Source organism: Bos javanicus, chromosome 10 (genome assembly GCF_032452875.1).
Source record: "Bos javanicus breed banteng chromosome 10, ARS-OSU_banteng_1.0, whole genome shotgun sequence".
In the NCBI taxonomy this organism is placed as follows: Eukaryota; Metazoa; Chordata; class Mammalia; order Artiodactyla; family Bovidae; genus Bos; species Bos javanicus.
In genome coordinates this window covers 99836564-99859033 of record NC_083877.1, presented here as the reverse complement: position 1 = coordinate 99859033, position 22470 = coordinate 99836564, and the positions used below count along the sequence as shown (strand labels likewise).

Here is a 22470-nt window from a genome sequence, read left to right as displayed (position 1 = left end):
GAACAGCACAGGTTTCTGGCCTGAGCAACTGGAAAGAATGGCTACCATTAACTAAAACAAGGAGGGCTGGAGGAAGAACAGATTGGCTAGGAAGATGTTAGCAGTTTGGTTTTAGACAAGTTTAGGAGGGTTCACTATATATCTAAGGAGATATATAAAACAGTTGGATAGGAATTCAGGTCCAAGGTCCAAACACAAAGCTGAGAGTTGGCAGTGCTGAGCCAGATGAAATGAACACAGGGGCACCGGATGAGAGGCTGGAGCAATCAGCAAAGATTTCGAAGGATATGAAACAAAAAACTAGGTTTTCCGAATGGTATAGGCACACAACATTTAAATGATAAAATTTTTAATTAAAAAAAATACTCTTTTCCAAAGAAACTCAGCAAATGATCTGGGGAAAATCCAGGCAGCTAGTGGGAGTATAAGGCGCCCCCAGGGAAATTCCTCTGCAATTTCAAGGCCGATAAAGCAGCTCCTTGCCTGCTTTATTTAAAATAAAACCTGCCAACGATAAAGCTTCCAGCCCATGCCCAACTCTAGCTAAGTCTTTGTACTGCCTTTTCTTAAACTGGGGGCTTTGCTGGTGGCTCAGATGGTAGAGAATTTATCTGCCTGCAATGCAGATCTGGGTTAGACCCTGGGCTGGCAAGATCCCCTGGAGAAGGCAATGGCTACCACTCCAGTATTCTTGCCTGGAGAATTCCATGGACAGAGGAGCCTGGCGGGCTACAGTCCATGGGATCGCAGTCTGACAGGACTGAGTGACTAACACTTTCTTAAATTAGGATCAGACTTGTTGAAAAGAGCCTACAAATGAAATAGCAAAAAGAGCAAATGAAAACTGATAGGAAACTATTTTGGGGGGAACAAAAAAGAATTCTTAAACAAAAATCCTTCAAACCCTCTATGTTCCTCAGACAATTTGAAATGATCCTGTATTCACAAGATAATATGAAAAACAAAACAAGAGAGAACTTGTGGAAATTTTAAAAAATCTGCCCGTTTTGGAAAAAAAAGAAAAAATAGGGGAAGTGAAGAGAAAGTCAAGAAAATATTTCAAAAAAAAAAAAAAGAAAATATTTCAGAGTAGAACATGATCAAGTCACAATTGAGGACCCAAAAGAGACAGTAACTAACTGTACCTAGACTCATCACAGTAAATGTTAGACATCAGGGACACAGGGTAACAAGCCACAATGGAAAAGAATCTGAAGGAAAAAATTCATATGTATGTATGTATGTGTATGTACATATGTATGTATAGATGAATCATTTTGCTGTACACCTGAAATAGAAATCAACTATTCTTCCATTAAGAAAAAGAGAAAATCCTAAATATTTCCAGAGGAAAAGCCCTAGTATTAATAATGGACTAAGAATCAGATGGGCAATCAACTTCTCAGCATAAACAAAGAAACCTCAAGACAAAGAAGTCACGTCTTCCAACTTTTGAGGATTAAACTTCTGTACTGAATCAATTAGTATCAATTAAACACTAGATTTCTAAAGGCCAAGAAAATTTATTTCCCATACTTTCTCCTAAGTTTTTTCATGATCTGGTGACAAAAATGGAAGACAAAGGGGATCTAGGAAATGCAACGTGAACTCAGGGGAGGAGTAAATCCTGGAACGGAACCTTGAAGCAGACCAGAGAGCGACCAGGGGGATGAGAAGACAAGGACAGAGGTTCTAGGAGGAAGGCACTTAAGGAAAGAAGGGAAACCCAAAGACACCAACTATAATACAGGAGGGCAAGGAAAGAAGGGGGGAAGAACCTAAAAAAATCAAAACATTGAACACAAGGAAAAGAAAAGAAACAACTCCAGGGAAATCCTAGACCAAGAACTGGACGAGACGATCTAAAGTTGGGCCTGAGAAGTGTTTTGTATCTTAAAGATTTAAATGCTGCTTATTGGTTCTCAACTTTTAGAGCCAACCTACAAAGCAGAGTACTAACAAGACAAGCAGAACAACAACAAAAGAACAAAACAAAAATCAGAACATCCTGTGCATCCGATCTTCTTCAGCAATACAGAAGCAGAGATGACAGAATTTAAAAAGTAAGGGGATGAGAAAAGACACGTAAGAATTTAAGGACATAAATATCTTTATCTTTCAGGAGTCAAAATACACTGATACACACAGTTAATTACACAAGAAATAGGTATATTACTTAAAATTATAAAAAGTAATCAATCGATGAACTAAAAACAGTTAATTTACTATATAGGCATGGAGGCAAGGAAAACTGCGGGTTAGATTCTAATATATTGAAGCAAGAGATCAAAACATACCATATAGCTGACTTAGGAAACAGTGGTACAAGCATATTATTACATGGAGAAAAGGAAAGAAACAGGAGCATTTATAAGAGGTGGCCTCCAGGAGAACCAGCGTGGAAAATAAAGAAGCAAAATACGTCACTTGTTATTTTAAATTGCTCTGTACTATTTATCTTCTAATCTATCAGCAAGTATTACAATTTCTTTTTCCAAATTTTCCAGGGTGAGCATGTATTTTGTAATGTATTTTACTTTAGATGTAAAATTTTATTCAACATATACCAAATAGAAGAATAAACGGAATCCATGCCTAGACACATCATAGTGAAACTGCAGAACACCAAAGACAAAGAGAAGATCTTGAATGCAGCCAGAAAAGGGACAGATCACCTACAAAGGAACGACAGACAATTAGAATAACAGAAGTCCATTCAACAACAATGGAAGCCAGAAGACAGTGGAATAATATAAACAAGGTGGTGAGAACAAATGACTGCTGCTAACCCAGATTTAGATACGCAGCAAAGCCATTGCACAAGAACAAGAGGAACTGAACATGCTTGTAGGTAAACAGATTCTTGGGAAATTTACCACCAACAGACCCGTTCTAAAGAAACTTCCAAAGAATACACATCAAAAAATATTTCCAAATACTGTAAAATGATGGTCCAAAATCACTGCAGATGGTGATTGCAGCCATGAAATTAACAGACGCTTATTGTTTGGAAGAAAAGTTATGACCAACCTAGATAGCATATTCAAAAGCAGAGACATTACTTTGCCAACAAGGGTCCGTCTAGTCAAGGCTATGGTTTTTCCAGTGGTCATGTATGGATGTGAGAGTTGGACTGTGAAGAAAGCTGAGCGCCAAAGAATTGATGCTTTTGAACTGTGGTGTTGGAGAAGACTCTTGAGAGTCCCTTGGACTGCAAGGAGATTCAACCAGTCCATCCTAAAGGAGATCAGTCCTGGGTGTTCTTTGGAAAGAATGATGCTGAAGCTGAAACTCCAGTACTTGGGCCACCTCACGCAAAGAGCTGACTCATTGGAAAACACTCTGATGCTGGGAGGGATTGGGGGCAGGAGGAGAAGGGGATGACAGAGGAGGAGATGGCTGGATGGCATCACTGACTCAATGGGCTTGAGTTTGAGTGAACTCCGGGAGTTGGTGATAGACAGGGAGGCCTGGCGTGCTGCGATTCATGGGGTCGCAAAGAGTTGGACACGACTGAGAGACTGAACTGAACTGAAGTAACATTCAAGAGATTTGAGAAAAAAAATAAACATAATATGTTTGGTAAATCTGAACAAACACAGCCTGGGTTAAATAATAATGGTACCCAATTTATGCAGTTAAAAAAAAAAAAAAAAGAAAAGGACCAAGATGAGGCACTGGAAACACAATGTAAATTCTGAGAAGGTACAGACTGCAGCGAAGATATTCTAAGATCCATTTACTGTTTGCAGATGGGGTCAGAATAGACTTTTAGAATACTAAATTTGTATGGTAAAATGTCAGTGGTAACCAGTAAAAGAACAAAAACCATTTAAAAAAAACACAAGTAAAGCTGGGCAATCAACAACAATTACAATGTAATGTAATTAATAAATCTTTAAAAAAGGTCAAAAAATAAAAGCAGGCAAACACAAAACCCCCCCAAAAAAGTGACAGAAACTAGTCCAACTCCATCAATAATCGTCATAAATGTGAAGGGTTTAAACTCATATAAAAAGCAAGCTCAGACGGAATTTTAAAACAATAATGTAGCTTTACAATATTAAAAGACATACACCTAACAAGGACAAAGAAGACTAAAAACAAATGCATGGAACACAAGATGTATGAGGCAAATACTAACTAGCTACATTAAAATCGGAAAAAACTGAGTTTTAGATGAAAGCATCATTTAATACATGGAGGGTTACAGATAAGGATAAAAGTTTAAATTCATCAGGAAGATGTACCTTCCTGATTCAATTCATCAGGACAATTTTAAATATATATGCGCCTAGTTCAATAGCCTCAAAGTAAAAGAAGCAAAATCTACCAGAAGTACAGAGAAATTAAGACAGATCTGTCATCCTGACAAGCAATTTCAAAACCCTCTCAATCACTGATAAGCAGACCAAAAACTCAGCAAGGTCAGGACTTGAATAATACTAGCTATAGAGTTTTAACTACTAAATGCAGAAATTTCAATTCAACAGTTAGAATCCACTTTCTTTCAAAATGTACATAGAAGATGTACATAATGGACTATGTTAAGTCTTAAACTACTTTAAAAAAAATTATACAAATCACATTATCTGATCACAATGCAAGTAAGTCCATAGTATATAGTTAAAACGATTAAAAGACAAACCAAAACTCCCATATTCTATATGTTAAATGCACTTGAATAACTAAAACTTTGTGATGTGCAGCAAAAATGGCGCGTCGAGAGAAACCCAGGGTTTAGATGCTTACATTTGCGAAAATCAGGCTAACACAAGTTAGTAAGAGAAAATATAGACATATATATTAAAAGTAAGAGCAAAAATCAATGAAAGGGAACACACACCAGAAGAGAATCAGTAAAGCAAGAGCTGCTGCTCTGATAAATGTTTCAAGACTGGCCAAATACACTCTGAGCGACAGATTAACCCAAGACAAAAGCAAAGCACTGTGAGGTGGCTAGGCTCATTAAAATACAGAGGTCAGAAGGATGGGCGAACACTACCCACAGCTCCAGCCATTATGTGTGCATATTTAGATTTTTAAAAACCTGTCGGAGACAAAGCTACCAACAGTGACTAAGCACACTAATGAATTTCGCAGTGTGGCTCTGCGCTTGTGAACAAATGATACCAGTACTAGCAGTACTAGTCTTCAGTAGCAGAGGCACTTCACCCCTTTTCAGTTTCTTAACCTTTTACTTTAAAATAAAACGATACAGAAAGCCTCACAAAAACACCTAATGAGTTCTTGTAAGGCAAAACACCATTATAATCTTATTCAGCTAGAAAATAGAACTAAGTAAGCCACCCCACAACATGTGAAATTCTGGGCTGGATGAGTTACAACCAAGATCGCAGAGAGAAATATCAACAACCTCAGAGATGCAGATGACACCACTCTAAATTTAGGGCAGAAAACAAAGAGGAATGAAACAGCCTCTTGATGAAGGTGAAAGAGGAGAATGAAAACTCTGGCTTAAAACTCAGTATTAAAAAAGCTAAGATCACACCATTTCACGGCAAACAGAAGGGAAAAAGGTAGAAGCAGTGATAGATCTCCCCTCTGGTTCTAAAATCACTGCGGATGGTGACTTCAGCCATGAAATTAAAAGATGCTTGCTTCTTGGAAAGAAAGCTACTGACAAACCAGTGTATTAAAGAGCAAAGACATTATTTTGCCAACCAACGGCCATATAGTCAAAACCATGGTCTTTCCAGTAGTCATATACGGATGTGAGAGTCGGACCATAAAGAAAGCTGAGCGCCAAAGAATTGATGCTTTTAAACTGTGGTGTTGGAGGAGACTCCTGAGAGTCCCTTGGACTGCAAGGAGACCCAACCAGTCCATCCTAAAGAGACCAGTCCTGGGTGTTCATGGGAAGGACTGATGCTGAGGCTGAAGCTCCAATACTGTGGCCACCTGATGTGAAGAGTCAACTCATGGGAAAGACCTGATGCTGGGAAAGACTGAAGGCAGGAGAAGAGTGAGACAGAGAATGAGATCGTTGGATCCAATGGACATGAGTTTGAGTAAACCCCGGGAGATGGTGAGGGACCGGGAGGCCTGGTATGCTGCAGTCCATCGGGTCGCAAAGAGGCAGCCACAACTTGGCAACCGAACAAGAAGCCACCCCACTAGCCTCCCTCTGTGTACTCCTATCCACAAGGAGTCACAGATGCTTTTTAGAGTAATACCTGCTGCTGCTGCTGCTGCTAAGTCACTTCAGTCGTGTCCAACTCTGTGCGACCCATAGACAGCAGCCCACCAGGCTCTGCCATCCCTGGGATTCTCCAGGCAAGAACACTGGAGTGGGTTGCCATTTCCTTCTCCAGTGCGTGAAAGTGAAAACTGAAAGTGAAGTTGCTCAGTCGCGTCCGACTCATAGTGACCCCATGGGCTGCAGCCCACCAGGCTCCTCCGTCCATGGGATTTTCTAGCAAGAGTCCTAGAGTGGGGTGCCATGGCCTTCTCCGGAGTAATACCTAGTTTGTGATTTTATCATACAAGTGTACATACACAGACACGACGTCCTACCCTTGTCCTTTACATTCTGTAAGTCCACTGATGTATATAATGCCCCCAAACTACATTTTGCCTGTTGCACACTCATCGCCTCAGTATCTCCTGCCAGCTGACTGCTGCACCAGAGGCTTGATCACTCAGGTTCACATCCTCTGGCAAGACTAGGGTCGTCTTTTATTCTTTCATCAGGAAGCACAAAATAATGGATTTTCACTTTTAAAAGTTTTAGTAGCCATTATCAGTGCCTAGATTCACTAATTCACTGTAAGTTGGGGGGGGAAACTACTATAATTCTATCATTTTGTTTCACTTCTAAAAGCTGAAATAATTTTAAAAGATGCTCCCTTCATCTACTATATCAAAAGGGATAGCAAATACTTTCAATTTTAAGTTTGTGGATTTCATGGTCTGTTGCAACTGTTCAACTCTGTGGCTGTAGTATGAGAGCCAGAGACCATACATAAATACACGGACAGAGCTCAGTCTGATAAAACGTCGCTTACAGACACAAGCACTAACTCCTGTATGACTCTGTCACCCTGTGGTACCACCCTTAAAGGAAAGAAAGCATAAATGCTCAACTTTACTTTTCTGGTTCTCACAGCAATGAATTAGTATCTGTTATCCTCCAAAAGGACCAATTAAGGGTTTACTTGGAGAAGGAAATGGCAACCCACTCTAGTATGCTTGCCTGGTTGAATCCCAAGGAGAAAGGAGCCTGGCAGGCTACAGTCCCTGGGGTCCAAAGAGTCGGACACGACTTAGCAACTACACCACCACCAGCAAGGGTTTACTTAAAAATACCACCATGGGGGTGGGGGGGAACCATCATGAAATCACACATTCAAACCTGTTTAACAGATGCCAATTCACTGCAAATCCTTAACTAAAGCTCAAATCCCAGTTTCCACTGCTTGAAACAAATTGGCCCATTTATTCTTTGAATCAGTACCTACTGGCTATTTTGGGGTTTTCCCATTTTCAGGACCATAATTTATTGGAACCGCACATATGGACGCAGCAAACTGCACACCCTAGGTTAAGGACTTTTTAAAAAATAAAAGGAGAGAGAGGGACAAATGTAAGATGGAAGCGTAAGGTTTCATGAAACAAATAAATCTGGGAGGACCATGGAACAATTTAAAGGACCCAGCTGAGGAGGAATGAAAAAATATACTCCAGCATTGTAGAAGTATTAAGTCACAATTAGCACGCAGCTTTGGTGGAGTTTTTTATAGAAGAGGGAAAGAACAAACTAGTCTTTCCTAATGGGAACAGAAGAAACGGGGTAGAAAGCAGTGGAGAAGGGCTGGGCAGGCCCAGGGGCAGATAAAGAATGAAGCTGCCGAAAGGCCAAGCTGCTGGCATCACTCCTGGACGACGCAGGGTGGGAAGAGGAGCCAGAAATGCTATCACAAAGCAGTCACAGCATCAGAGTCACACTTAGACAGGAGAGTCTGTCCAAGAGTCGGGGGTGAGGGGCTGAGAGAAAGCAAGCAGAAAGATTAGCTGGAAGTATGTCAGACCCAAGGGGATAAACTAGTAGTACCGGGACAATGAGGCAGCTCTGACAGTGATGCTCAGAAAGGGCAGATTAAAAGGCAAGACTTCAAATTCAAGGGAACAGGGCTAGGATTACCAAAAAGGAAGGAAGAGTGCAGGCATCCACATAACTAAAGACTGGCAAAATACTGAAAAAACTGGGTGACTGGATTCATGGGAATTCACTGTACTATTCTTTCCACTTTTGAGAACACTAAAAATTTCCCCAGTAATATGCTTTTTTAAATTCTGAAAAGGTGTAGACTCCCCTCATGGTCCCTTTTCCTATTCATGGGCCTACTGGGCCCTTTTCTCACAGCATAACCAAGATTTCATAAATCCTCACTGGAAAATATGTGATGTGAAAAAAGTCTAGTAGGAAACGAAACCCCATTTACACTATTACCTTGCCTTTCGTCTACACTGCCTCCTTGCGCCTCCTCTTCTTTAACAAAACGAAACCCCATTGACACTATTACCTTGCCTTTCGTCTACACTGCCTCCTTGCGCCTCCTCTTCTTTAACAGGAGAGCTTATCCTGGGGACTCTGCCGTGTCCCTGGGCCACTTCTGCCAGCAAGTCTTCCTGAGAAGTTCGCGTTCTGGGAGCAACTGGAAGTGTCTGTTTCTGTGAGACTTTTACATAAAAAGCAAAAAAAGAAGGACATTCAAATGAAGTGATGTGTCAAAACTCAACAGTGAGCATCACACTAAACGATAAATGCCTCCTTGGGTTTAGAGTACGTGAGCTGTTAGGCACAGCCCACAGACAGCGCGCGTCTCCCTGCAGCACCGAGTCACCCACGCCTGTGTAAAAGCGTCTGCACACCGTGCGCTGCGTGAGTGAACGCGCTGCAGCGCACGTGCTCTTACCACATGCGGTTTGGGTTCCGCTTCATGGTTGTGCAATAATTTCAAATTATAATCTAGATAGCCTGGATAAAGAATTTCAATGCTATGTCTCAAAAATCTTTTGAGACTCTCTCCAATTACAAAAGTAGGAAATTTCAAGTTCACAGTGGTATCTAAATTTCTCACCCTTCTAAACACTCAATATTGCTGACAGACCAAAAAAGAAAATGTAAATAGAGGAATTGTTACGTCAAGTTGGCCTTTACCTAATAATTCAAACGCTGTTTATGTTCAGGGTTAAATCAGGGATGACAAGAAGTAAGGGTACAGATGACTACCAGGCTTCAAAGTTGCTAGCTTACAGTTTACTTCATTTTAAGAAAGGGTCACACACAGAGATGCAAGAGAAGAGAAAAGCAGAAAAATGCTAAAAGGACAGTCACCAAATCCGTAGCAAAATTAAAATTAAAAAATTTAGAGTGCATAACCATTACAGCTTACTCGCAGAAAATCTGCATATTAGACACAGCACGCAGGGCACAGAGCACCGAGCCTGACAGCAATGTGAGGCCCGTCATTTGGTTACACTTTAGGACGGGTTTCGTGTAAGATATTATAGCTCATTCTTCTCCTCTGTTTTAAAAATGTGTTAATACTTTATAATCTTTCATAAAACCATTTAGTACTTCCACTAGGACTGGGGCAAGAACATGAGTCAATTCTCTGCCTCACATTCCATTAACAGGTTTTATTGAAAGGAAAGAAACCAACTTGTTCATATGCTATACAAATTTTTCTAATTCCCACCGATTCTGGATTTTGCTCCCTTTCATACAACATAAATGTATATCTAACGTTGGCTATAATGCTATAAACGTGAAAATCTCTTATTTACCAAAACTCCTTTTAAGATTTCCATTATATATTTTACCCTTATTAGAAAAAGGGAATAAAAGGCATTACAGTTGCTCAAAGAACTAAGTTCTACTGATGGTTGAGAAAGTTTCTCACAGTGGTCACATCTCCTTTTAATCATTCTCGCCTTGGCCCTAATGTTTAGCAGGCATTTTTATCACCACTTGAGGAGCAATCATCTACAGCTTACTCAGGAATTATAAACATTCAAATTACCTGTAGAATAGTTAGTTGTTTTTGTTACAGATTCTTGAGCTTCAGATATAGCCTTCAAAATTAGATTCTTGTTAGCTTGTTTAGAAGGTGGAAGTGACGGTCTGAAAAAGAAGGGTATTTTAATTGAACTTTAGATGGGAGTTCTTTACATGCTAGCCATCCACTGTATCTTTACTACAGCCTTCTCTGGTCTGGAACAAACTAGCTGTAGTCTTTAGGAAATACCAACTGGACTGGAACCTTATAACTTTTCAAACAACAGATTTGGATCAGCTTTCCTCCCACCCATGTTACGGTTTTTAACGGAAAAAGATTACCAATGGAAAAGTCATGTGTGTGTGTTGGTCACTCAGTCACGTCCGACTCTGTGACCCCATGGCTCCTCTGTCCATGGCATTCTCCAGGCAAGAATACTGGAGTGGGTTGCCATGCCCTCCTCCAGGGGATCTTCCTGACCCAGGGATAGAAGTCTTACATGGGATTAAATTTGTACTTTCATGATGTCCTCTTCAAGAAACCCAGAAGACTCTATCAGGCAATGAAAGGTTAATTTACAGACATGCTCAGATACCTCCGTTCAGGCTTTGCTGGCACTGACACACTGCTGGAGATGCTTCCTGTACGGGACCCACAATCATCGTCTTCCTCCTCCTCTTCTCCGTCGTGACTGAATTTTTTTACTTTAACAACTGAACTTACCACAGGCAACTTTCTCTTCCGAAAGTTTTCTTCCTGCAATCATATAAATTTCCACTTACCTAGTCTCAGAAGATAAAGTTCTACTACAGAATACTTAATAAAGAAAAAGCCAAGCAATATTAAGAATTAAGTTCATGAGCTATTTCCCTTTCTTATAAAAGTAATAATAGTAATATCTCTAATAATCAATCTTAAGCTAAATCTTAAGCAATATTAAGAATTAAGTTCATGAGCTATTTCCCTTTCTTATAAAAGTAACAATAGTAATATCTCTAATAATCAATCTTAAGCTAAATCTTAAGCAATATTAAGAATTAAGTTCATGGGCTATTTCCCTGCTTTCTTATAAAAGTAATATCTCTAATAGTCAATCTTAAGCTAAAGCAAAAAGCGCTTTACTGTCATTCATACATGGCAGCGTACAGTACTGTTGAGGAAGCCTGTGAAGTGGAGCTCCTCAACTGTTTACCATAGCCATGAAGGATCTCATGACCTAAAATCCTCCCAAAATTATACCGTAAGGTTAAAGCTATCTCAAATGTTAGCATCCTAGGAAAAGTTTAAACAAGATGCAAAATATCTGTAGAAGCCAGTTGTGGAGAGGAAAATGAGACTGGTGTATTATGTTGAGCAGCTCAGAAATCAGTTTAAAACAAACTTGCAACATGTGATGTTATTTCATATACAACTTACAACTAAGAACGGACAATTTGCAGCAGAACAGCGCAGAATTCAAAAGTATATACAAACCTCAATACTCATCTTTTCTGCGTTGCTTCTGAAGAAGGGACTGTAAGTCTCTTCTAAGCTGTTAAGCACTTCTGGTTCACACAAGCGTCCTGTTTCATATACCCGGCTGCTTTGAATATCAAGTTGCTTGGCAGCATGAATACTGTTTTGCTGCTGTTGAAACTGCAACCTGTTTAAATGAGCACCACTGTCTGTGTTTCGAGTTGCAGGTGGCCGATAAATTTCAATAGAAGGGCGAGAAGAACCGTATGTAAGTGTCACTGTGGTTTTTTTCTGAGATAAGGGATTCTCCTGCACAAAATTGAGGTCTTCATCAATGAGATCATCTGGTTCTGGCTTAATATCAATCACATCTTCAGAGGGTGCTAGCTCCCTCAAAGGTTTCACTGTGGACATTAGTCGGGTTGCAGCTCCATCATCATAAGTCTGTCTGTTAAAAAATGAAAACAAAACCAAAAATGGTGTGTTACTAGTTTAAGGCAGCATCTTCCACTATTCAAAGACTAGTCAGATACATCTTAACGAAAAAGTATAGATAATAACTTTATGTATTCTATTAAAAACTACTATGAAATTGCATTCTTTTTTTTTTACTTTGATTTACTACATTTTATGCAAAATATAATCATTCTTTGGTCTTATCTTTATTTTATTCCAAAAAACTGCTCTCAACGACTTCATTATTTTCAAAATGCCTGAAAACAGCAACTTAAAAGACATATTAACTAATGTAAATGTCACACACACCCATCTGCCCATAGGTCTACACAGGACTCTTACCTGACATTAGTGGCTTTCTGTTCCTGTGAACTTGTAGAAACTCTAGACTCTCTTTTTTCAGGTCTAGTGCTAGAAACTGCAAGAGGTGGCACTGCAGCTTCGTGCCTTCTCTCATCTCCTCGACTGAAACTGCTCTTGTTTGAAGGTACGTTACCATCAAAGAGGTTGGTATCAGAAGACTTCAGACTAGCGGGGTCTAGAAAGAAAAACACATGGTCCCTTTAAGCTATATCAATTACTTAAAGGCAATAAATATGTGTGCTTGACAACATATTTAACGGCTGAACATTATCCCATAGTGATATAAATTTATCCAATTCATTATTACTGCACTTTTAAGTAATTTTCAACGCTGAGACATCCTTGAAGCTAAATCATTGCGCACATCTATAATTATTTCCTTAGGATAAACTGCCTAGTTTCACTTTCTTTACTTATGCTAAGTCACTTCAGTCGTTTCCGACTCTGTGCGACCCCAGAGACGGAAGCCCACCAGGCTCCCCCGTCCCTGGGATTCTCCAGGCAAGAACACTGGAGTGGGTTGCCATTTCCTTTTCCAATGCATGAAAGTGAAAAGTGAAAGTGAAGTTGCTCAGTGGTGTCCGACTCTTAGCGACCCCATGGATTGTAGCCTAACAGGCTCCTCCGTCCATGGGATTTTTCAAGCAAGAGGTACTGGAGTGGGGTGCCATTGCCTTCTTCGTTCTTTACTTAAACTGTCTTCAAATTATATTAAATTTATTGCTCTTAAATTCATAAAAACATTTGCTTCCTTAAAAAGTTCAAATGAACTTTTCAAATTCATGGATTTTTTTCCCAAAGCAGTATAAATAACTTTTGAAAAACAATCACATTACAGCAAATTCCAGAAAATCCCAAACATGATTTTTATGAACCTTACCGGTTGTTACAGAACGAAGTTTATCTAATACACCGTGAAGCCTAAAAGAAAAAAACAAACCCAAAATGTTAAAGCTTCCTTTTATCATGAAAGACTGGATTTCAACTGTCACTCTAAATCTGACATTACAGGTCAATTCTTCAGTTAAATACTGATAAATGGTATTAAAAGAAAGTTTTACATTTTTTCTAAAAAAGGCTTTATATAAACACTGTAGGATAATAAAAAAAAGTCTTATTTTTTTCATCACTATTTTTGTCATCTAGCCTCTGCAAAAATAAGGGCAAATATATCATCTGACCACACAGTCTTGATCCACAAAGCATAGTATTTTGTTTCAAAAGGACAAAAGATTCAAGGTAGTTTATGGTAAAATAAGACAAAATACCATAAATATGTAATAGAACATTGCTAAAATTGTTGAAAGCACCGTTTATTTTTTATCTACTTAGATGGCGTCTAGAAGAACCTAATTCTGCAAGGTGAAAAACTTAATTTCAAAATTACTACATCATCATTTTACTGTATTATTTTCAAAACTAATGCTGTAAACAAACCACCATCTTACCTATAACATAATCTATTTTAGTAGTTATGTACAAGGCAAATTTGCCTAACAATCCTTCTAGGAGGCCGTGCCTTCTGAAAATATTACAATAATGTTTCACCCAGAACCCAGTCAAGTGCCACTGTCCCCTAAGATCACAGTTATTGCAGGGCTCCAAAGAATGAGAACAGTCTGTCTGTGGTTGGTGCTGGTGGACGCTTAAGAAAGCAAAAGGGTCAGAAGAGGGACACCATTACTTTTATCGGAACATGTTAAAGAACTAAATTTACGGTAAAATGAAAGAGTGGAACTGATTTTAAATTCAAACTCAGTTCAGTTTGTTTACGTAAGAAATCTGTCTAACTCCCTCAAGTTATCTGAGAAAGGATCTACTAGGTCAATCTCCCGTATTACTGGGACTCAAAGGGATCCGAATGTTGAACCAAAGTCCAGTCATAAAAAATGTGCATGAAACAAAACAAGGACCTGAACTGCTTAAGGCTTTAATCAAAAAAAAAAAAAAAAGCAATACTCATTATAATGTTAATTTCCCCAGTCAAAAGCACCACAACCTCCCTCAGGCTTTTGGTAAACTCTGAGGACAAACTGTAGTAAGTGGGTTAAGCCACCCACACTGCAGGAGTGCATGGACCAAAACGTGCCTTGAATGTACCCATGGAATGTACACTGCACTCAACGTTCTTCGAAAATGTGTAACATAAACCCAGAGAATTCTGTATGGAATTTCAAGAAAGCTTCATGATAGTTTTAAAGGACACAGCTGCCTGCTGGGGCAAAAACGCCTTTAAGAGGAACTGTGGTTTAATGGCAAGTCAATCAGTTTCCCGTCCCTCCTCGCCTCTCTCATCTCCCAGTCTCTTGCTATTCAAATTAAGCCGGCCACTCTGCTCAGGCAACTTTGTTCCATCGTCACTCACTCGTGCTGAACTGGCGGTTTCCAGTTTACCAGAGTCCTTCCTGCTCTGTTCTCAGCCACATCGTTACCCTCCCCAGCTCTCACTCTACCTCAAACCTTACACAAGAACCTGGTCTCCCTTCTTAAGCTGGACCTCATGCTTTCAATCAGTATGCTCAACTAAAGGAATGAACGTGTGGTTTGAAAAAGAACGTTGAAAAATTATAGTATTAATTTATATTTGAACACAAAGCCAATTTCAAAATTTCAAACTTTAAAAAAATGATTTGTAACTTTGTAAAAAAACTTTGCCCCCTAGATTATTAGCTCATTGGAGAAAGCAATTTAGGAAGTCAACCGAGTCCAAAAAACATCTATAACTGGTTTTGGTGGAGGAAAAGGAATGATAAAACGCTGAAGTTTAAAAAGAAACAGTAACTACAGTCAACACATACTGAGGACTTGCTATGGGCCAGGCACAGCTGTAAGCACATGTATTAGCTCATTTAATTTTCACAACCACCCCATAAAGGTGATTTACTATTCCCATTTCGTGGATGGAAAAACCAAGGAAACAGGCAGATTCAGGATTCAACCTTGGCAGTCTGGCTCCAGAGGCTGTGCTGTCAACGCTCACAACCTACCTCACAAGGCTAAATCTGACTTTCCTGTCAAGAACCACGTTGCAGACAGAATACCTGCTCTTGGCTCGTGCCAAACTTTGTTCTGAGGGTAAATATTCAGAAACATACCATACGGTGAATCGAATTGTGTTGTTCCCTAGAAACAGGGACAGGTCCTCTGTCATTTGGTCCTGACTTTTCTTGTTGGCCACCATCACCATAATGTAATCAGGAAGTTCTTCATCTATTTAAAAGGAAAAGTATATAAAGACTTTTTACGCTTTCCTTAATATTTTCTTCTACTTGAAGTTGACGTGCTTGAAAGAACACCTCAGCTCTACTGGAATTACGATGGTTTAAATTATAGCTTTCTCTTTATTCCACAGGTTTTTGAATTACTAGAAGAACAGGAATTAGGAATAACTAATGAACACTTATACAACTAAATATTCTGAATCACAGTATCAAGCTTGAGAGAGCATTCACTTCTTTTAACCTTTTTAGTAATGCTCATTAATTTCAGACAAGCTTCCAGAAAGCATAGTGGACATTTCTCAAGAATAATATTGAGTTCTGTTTAGTTCTGTATTTCAAAATGACACTCATTTTTCAAGGAACAGCTTTATCCTTGGTAAAGGCACATTTCAGTTAGGGTAACAAACTGGCAGAAACATCAAGTAAACTAAAATGACCCCAAAATTCTACATCATTTAAAAAATCATATCTTAAAAAGATTAAATAATTTCTACTCAACTCACTGTTTCATTCTTACACCCTAACAGACCAAAAACAAAACAAAAAACCACCACAGTAAAAACAAAGCAAAAGCCATTTATCAGGAACTCTGATCCCAAAAACAATTCTTTTAGATTCTTTAATACCTTAAATATTCATAACATTTCTATGTAGGTAGGAAGGTTCATTTCAGAAGTACTATCAGACATTTGTTTCAAGAAGAAACATCAAAAAATCTAGTTCAAGAAAAGCACAAATATAATGTGAAGATCGATCTACAAATGGAAACAGAAATCAGAATACTTGCTGGAAGCATGCAAGTCAACCTGAGGATAAAAGCAAGAACAAGCAGCCATTCATTTATTATTTCTTTGTAAAGTATCGAAAGGCTCGACTGCTTTCTGGCAACTTCAGTCAAAAAGCCTCCTCCCTTATTTACGCAGTGTCCCCACCACAGGCTGCCACTGGTGACCCGAAAAAGGGAAACAAGCCGCAGTGCTGCGGCAGTCTTGACACTTTTTCTCCCTCATAAAGTCACTAATGAAAACAAATAAGCTGTTTTCTGACACTATATAAAATTTTATATAAATGAGATCAGTGACTGCTCTGGCAAATGGTGGGGACATGGAAAGATGGGAGGGAGGGATACAAAGGAGCTCCAAGAAAATCCAAAAGGAAACTTTGGGAGTGATGGATATGTTCATTAGCTTGATTATGATGTATACATATCAAGACACAGCAAACTACACTTTAAATGGGTGGTTATGGTATACAGTTATATTTTAACAAAAATGTTAGAAATTCATAATATGAAAAATAAGATAATGAAAAGTAAATGTGTTCATGATACATTCCTACAAAATTCTAATAGCATCATCTGAAATCTATGTACTGAAAAACTGCAAAATGCTGAAGGTTTCTGCAAGCTTATGCATCTAAATTATAAACTGAAGGCTGCTCTGAGCTGTAACTGCCACCTCCCTGAAGCATTTCATTTTGGACAAACACATGAATGAAACCTTATCAACTCTTAACAAAAAGTTGTTCACTTTTGTATCCCACCCAATGGTTTGAAAATAGATACTCAAATATTTATTAAAGGATCATTTCCATAACCTTAAAGGTTTTAAGATTCTAACACAAAGAAAGGGATTAGAAAGTTACTCTTTTCAGGACAATTATGCATATACATACAAATAATTAAATAGCTAATTGTAAATGAATAATATATCAGTTCAGTTCAGTCGCTCAGTTGTGTCCGACTCTGTGACCCCATGGACTGCAGCACACCAGGCCTCCCAGTCCATCACCAACTCCTGGAATTTACCCAAACCCATGTCCATTGAGTCAGTGATGCCATCCGACCATCTCATCCTCTGTCATCCCCTTCTCCTCCTGCCCTAAATCTTCCCACATCAGGGTCTTTTTATTTAAATTTTTTATTTAAATATCTTTTTATTTAAAATATCTAATGGTGATCCCTGTTTACCCACTTAATCAACATTTATGAAAAAAACTAGGCACTCAGCTAGGCCACTGGGACACAACCAATATGATGTCTCCGCCCTCAGGAAACATCCAGTTAAGCAGCAGAGGCAAACAAGCTGAGAAGCTGTGCTGACCTGTTAACAGCTGGCACAGATCAGTTCTACAGAAGCATACAGCAGTGACTCCTGTTCTTCTGTTAGCTCATCAAGTTTCTATTGTAAGTAATAACAGAAACATCAGGGACCAGGAAGACTTGAGTTCTTGGGTCTTGTATCTGCTGCTGACCAAGCTTATTTAGCTCTCCCAGAATATTTAATTTCATTATTTATAAAAAGAAGTAAATTACTTGCCATCCCCACTTCAGCATTGTGTTCAGGTAACAGAAATGTATGAAAATACTTTTAAAACTATAAAATATATGGTATCTTCACTACATTTCACATTGGACTACAGCAAGTTTGTAATCAGCTTTTTAAGAGGCTTAAAATTCTTGTTGAGATTTTTTATAAATGATCAGAATCACCACTATGATTGAAGGTCAACCCAATTAACATGTCTTTATGCTTTCATGTGCCACAATGAAGAAGGTTCTCACTGCAGGTTTTCTGTGGATTTCTTTTTGACTTAAATCAAGTTCCTGGCACAAAGCTGGCATTCATTAAATACTGAATGAATAAAAGAATAAATCAATGCTGGTTCAGCTTCATCTTTAACCTCTAAGTCTCAATTTTCTTATCTGTTAAAGTCTAATAACAATCTTGACAACAAATAATTAGTATGTGGCCAACCATCTGGTCTCAGGGCCCCCTTTATACCACTGAAAATTATTGATGATCCCTAACAGTTTTTACTCATGTGCATGTATCTACTAATATTTATCATACTAGAAACTAAAACTGAGAATTTTTTATTAATTCATTTAAAATAACATACCTATCCCATTAACAATAAAACTATTTATATTAATAGTATATTTATCAATAACTAAATTTTCCAAAAGAAGATGCAAAAAGTAAGTTATTTTTATAAATTTCTTAAACATCTGGTTTAAAAGAATTCTAATTTCTACTTTTGCATTTAATCTCTTGTATGTCCTACATGAAGAATGTGAAGAAAATCTGATCTCACAAGATATGCAATTGAAAAATGAGTATTTTGGTAGCCTTTTCAGAGAATGTGGATATTTTTCTGTGACACTACACCGAAACAAAACTTTATCACTGTCTTTTTGTATTTTGTTACATGAAAATCCATTGATCCATTCTGTACTTTCAATGAATTTTTTTTTCCCTATGCAATTTTTTTTTTCCTATGCAATTTTAAAACATCTCGCATTGGTCATTTGAAAAAATAATGGTCCATGAGCTATACAAACCACTGCCGTGGTGGATACCTTTCATTACTCAACGTAAAAGAATCACTTGCTGATATTATCACACTGTCAAATTCGCAGAGGAAGACACAAATTTCCCGAAATTCCAATTTTCATTTGAAAGCTCAACCCTTTGTCACTGGCAACAAAGTCTATTAATTCTTTATCTTTGCTCACTTTCAAGAAAAATGACTGCCAAATACCCCAATGTATGGAACTAGCATGTCAGTCCTTCTTAGAAGTTAAAAATGATGTTCTAAAGGGTAAAGTGGGGGGAGGAGATAGATAAATTTTAAGTATGTGATTAACACAAACCAACTACAATATATAAAATAAATAAGCAAGAAGGATTTTCTGTAGAGCCCAGGGAACTCTAAAATTTTGTAAAAGTGTCCAATGGAAAATAATCTGAAAAAAGTACATAATTGAATCACTGCGCTGTATGCTTAAAGCTAACACAATATTGTAAATCAACTGAACTTAAAAAAATAAAGTTCCAAAAAAAAAAAAAGAAAAAAAAAATTCCATGAAAAAAAAATGGCTGGTTCAGTTCTCAACCCAATCACACAAATTTGTTTCAAGACAATCCATCACGCTTCTGTATGGCAGAACCACTTGAGTACTCCCTCTGTCCTAACACTGTGTATTAAAAAGATGTAATCAAAGACAAGGTTTAAAAGACTATTTTATCACTTATCTTCTTAAGTGAAACTAGCCTTTTTTCTCTTTGTAATTGCAAGTGGAAGGGTGGTGAATACTAGGATTTCTTGTGAAGTCTGGTCTGAGATGCTGACTCAGGCTAAGGTACCTGTAGTTTTACTCACCACTTTCGCACAATCCAAATGCCAGCACAGCGAATATCTTGTCAGTACTAATATGAAAATAATTTTGAATTCAGAGACTCTTGGGGTCTCCCACACCTCGAAGATCACTATCATGAGTGTAAGCTATTATTTTTATGTGATGTGAAGTCGCTCAGCCGTGTCCGACTGTTTGCGACCCCATGGACTGTAGCCTACCAGGCTCCTCCGTCCGTGGGGTTTTCCAGGCAAGAGTTCTGGAGTGGGTCGCCATTTCCTTCTCCAGAGGATCTTCCCGACCCAGGGAGCGAACCCGGGTCTCCTGCATTGTAGGCAGACGCTTTACCGTCCGCGCCATCAGGGAAGTCAAGTATTTTTACAGGAGGCACCAGCTTTGGAGCCAAACAGACCCAGGTCTCAAAGTATAAAACCCTGCTCAAATCAAGCACTCAGAGCCTCAGTTTCCTTCCTTGTGTAATTCAGGATATTACCACTTACCTTTCACCGTTCTCCTGGGGATTACGGTGACCTAATGCATATAAAACAATTTTAAGCACAGTGCCTGGCCCAGAGTCAACACTCAAATTATAAAACATTAAAAAAAAAAGAAAGAAAAAGAAAAGAGCTTACTGTGGGGAGGTTAAGAAAAAAACCGACAGGAAAAATAGAGACCCGAAAGTAAACGGCAACGAACCATGACAGAGGCAAATACCGAAAAGCATCAAACGTTCACATGCAAAACAGTAACCCAGAAAAATAAAACGCAAACATGAAGGAAAACATGACAGAGCCTCAACAGAAGAAGATAACAATTTCAAAACACCGTCCTAGAAAGGGATGTGGCGGACGGTACAAAACACACACAAAACACGCCGCACGGAGAGCCTCCAATGACAAGACTCAGGAAAGCAAAAGCACCCAGCAGGGTGAGATCTGAAGGTAAAAAGGGCGGCTGTCCAAAATCAGAGGTATGACAGGAAAAAGGCGGTCACTCGAAATGAAACTCGCCGAACGCTCACAGTCTGGTAGGCTAATAGCAACTTACCCACGTAAGCTCCTAATTCTTGCAATTTCCCCTTAATGGCACTCTGCGGGCGAAAAGACAGACAAGCCAGTGAGAGGCCGGCGGCCCCGGGCAACAGCCCGGCCGCGGCCCGGAGCCGACTCGGCGGAGCGCGCCCCGCAGGCGCCCCGGCCGCCCCGCCCGGGCCCCCGCCCCCGGCTCCCGCCGGCCCCCCGCGCCTCCCCGCGCCCCCCGGGGGCTCCCGCCTCACGGCGGCCGCGCTCTCCGAGGCCGCGGCTGCGCCCAGGCCCGCGGCGGCCCCGCAAGAGCGCCTCCAGCGCCGAGCAGGCCGCGGCGCCCGCGCCGGGCCCACCGCCCCCGTTACTCCTGACGACCGCGCGCCCGCCGCCCGCCGCCGCCCGGCCTCCCGCCTCGGGCCCTCACCCGCCGACGCGGGCCTCACCCGGATCTTACGGCTGATCTCCGTGCCGATCTCCATGGCTCCGCGGCGGCAAGCGGCGGGCACTGCGCGGCGTCCCGCGGACCAGGGGCCCGGCGCCGGCTTCCTCGCCCGCAGCCAGACCGCCACCGCCGCTCCCGGCCGCGCGCCCTGCGTGACCCGCCCCCACAGGCTCGAGCCCCGCCGCGCGCGCCTGCGCCTGCGCCTGCGCCTGCGCACTGGAGCCCGCGGGGCGTGCGCCCTGGCGCCCTCTGCTGGCGGCGCGGAGAGCGGCGGCCCGGGTTTTCCCCCCCACCTCTCCCGGCACGTGGGTGACTTTCCGACCTTCCCTCTCCTCGCCCGCACTCCCCGTTGGAATTTAAGTACGTTTAAACGTGCCAGGGAAGGATCTCTGGCTTTGGTGTGAGATCTGAATTTGAATCCAGCCTTCACTTGCGGTTTCGTGTGATAGTGATTTGGATATTCGGTCTCCAGTCAATTTTCCTACGTGTGATATAGAGGCTGCCTCCCAGCGGTTGCATTATAATCACACTTGGAGGGAAAAATGGAATACCCAGTGCCTCACAGCCAATTCATCACAGTCGTTTCTTTGATGCCACAACTACCCTGGTTCTCCTATGTCTGGTTCTGCCTCTCTGGTCCCTCATCCCTCGGTGGCCTTTTCCCCAAATTTAATCTTAATCTTGCTGCTCCTCTCTCTGAAATCCCTTTCTTTGGAGAAGTATTTAATTTTCAGGACTTCTACTCTCACCTTTGTAATGATCATAGTTGAATATTCCATCAGCCTTGTTACTCACTTGCTGAGTCGTGACTGACTCCTTGAGACCCCATGGACTACAGTATGCCAGGCTTCTCTGTCCTTTACTAGCTCCTGGAGTTTACTCAAACTCATGTCCATTGACTCAGTGATCTCATCCAACCATCTCATCTGTTGCCTCCTTCTCTTCTTGCCCTTAATCTTTCCCAGCAAGAGGGTCTTTTCCAATGACTCAGCTCTTCGCATCCTGTGGCGAAAGTATTGGAGCTTCAGCTTCAACATCAGTCCTTCCAATGAATATTCAGGATTGAGTTCCTTTAGGATTGACTGGTTGGATCTCCTTGCAGTCCAAGGGAGTCTCAAGGGAGTCTTCTCCAGCAAAACAGTTCAAAAACATGAATTATTCAGCTCTCAGCCTTCTCTATGGTCCAACTCTCATATCCATCAGCCTCGAGTTCTCACCTAAACCCTAGTCCCAAATTCCAGATAAATACAGGCATTTGTGTTTGCTCCAAAGCCAGCACATCAAAACTGAAATCTTCCTATTCTTCCCCTTCCTCCACTCAGATTGGTTTCTGTGCCTGACATTA

General features: G+C 40.3%; 1 protein-coding gene across 7 annotated transcripts in view; it reads right to left on the bottom strand.

The window, feature by feature from the left end:
* The window catches only part of ZC3H14 (zinc finger CCCH-type containing 14), a 41657-nt gene extending 20348 nt beyond the window's left edge, over positions 1-21309 (bottom strand). For 2 of the 7 annotated variants that reach the window (XM_061429655.1, XM_061429656.1), the window contains exons 1-9: positions 21127-21301; positions 20706-20748; positions 15395-15509; positions 13180-13220; positions 12279-12474; positions 11499-11928; positions 10621-10781; positions 10050-10150; positions 8547-8702 (exon numbers count right to left, since the gene is read on the bottom strand). In XM_061429655.1, the coding sequence (XP_061285639.1) occupies positions 8547-8702; positions 10050-10150; positions 10621-10781; positions 11499-11928; positions 12279-12474; positions 13180-13220; positions 15395-15509; positions 20706-20748; positions 21127-21162 (1279 nt within the window). In that variant the 5' untranslated portion in view covers positions 21163-21301. Of the gene's footprint in view, positions 1-8546; positions 8703-10049; positions 10151-10620; positions 10782-11498; positions 11929-12278; positions 12475-13179; positions 13221-15394; positions 15510-20705; positions 20749-21126 lie in introns of all 7 variants that reach the window. The other 5 variants (XM_061429652.1, XM_061429653.1, XM_061429654.1 and 2 more) reach the window with 5 other exon arrangements.
* Between the last annotated feature and the right edge of the window lie 1161 nt (positions 21310-22470).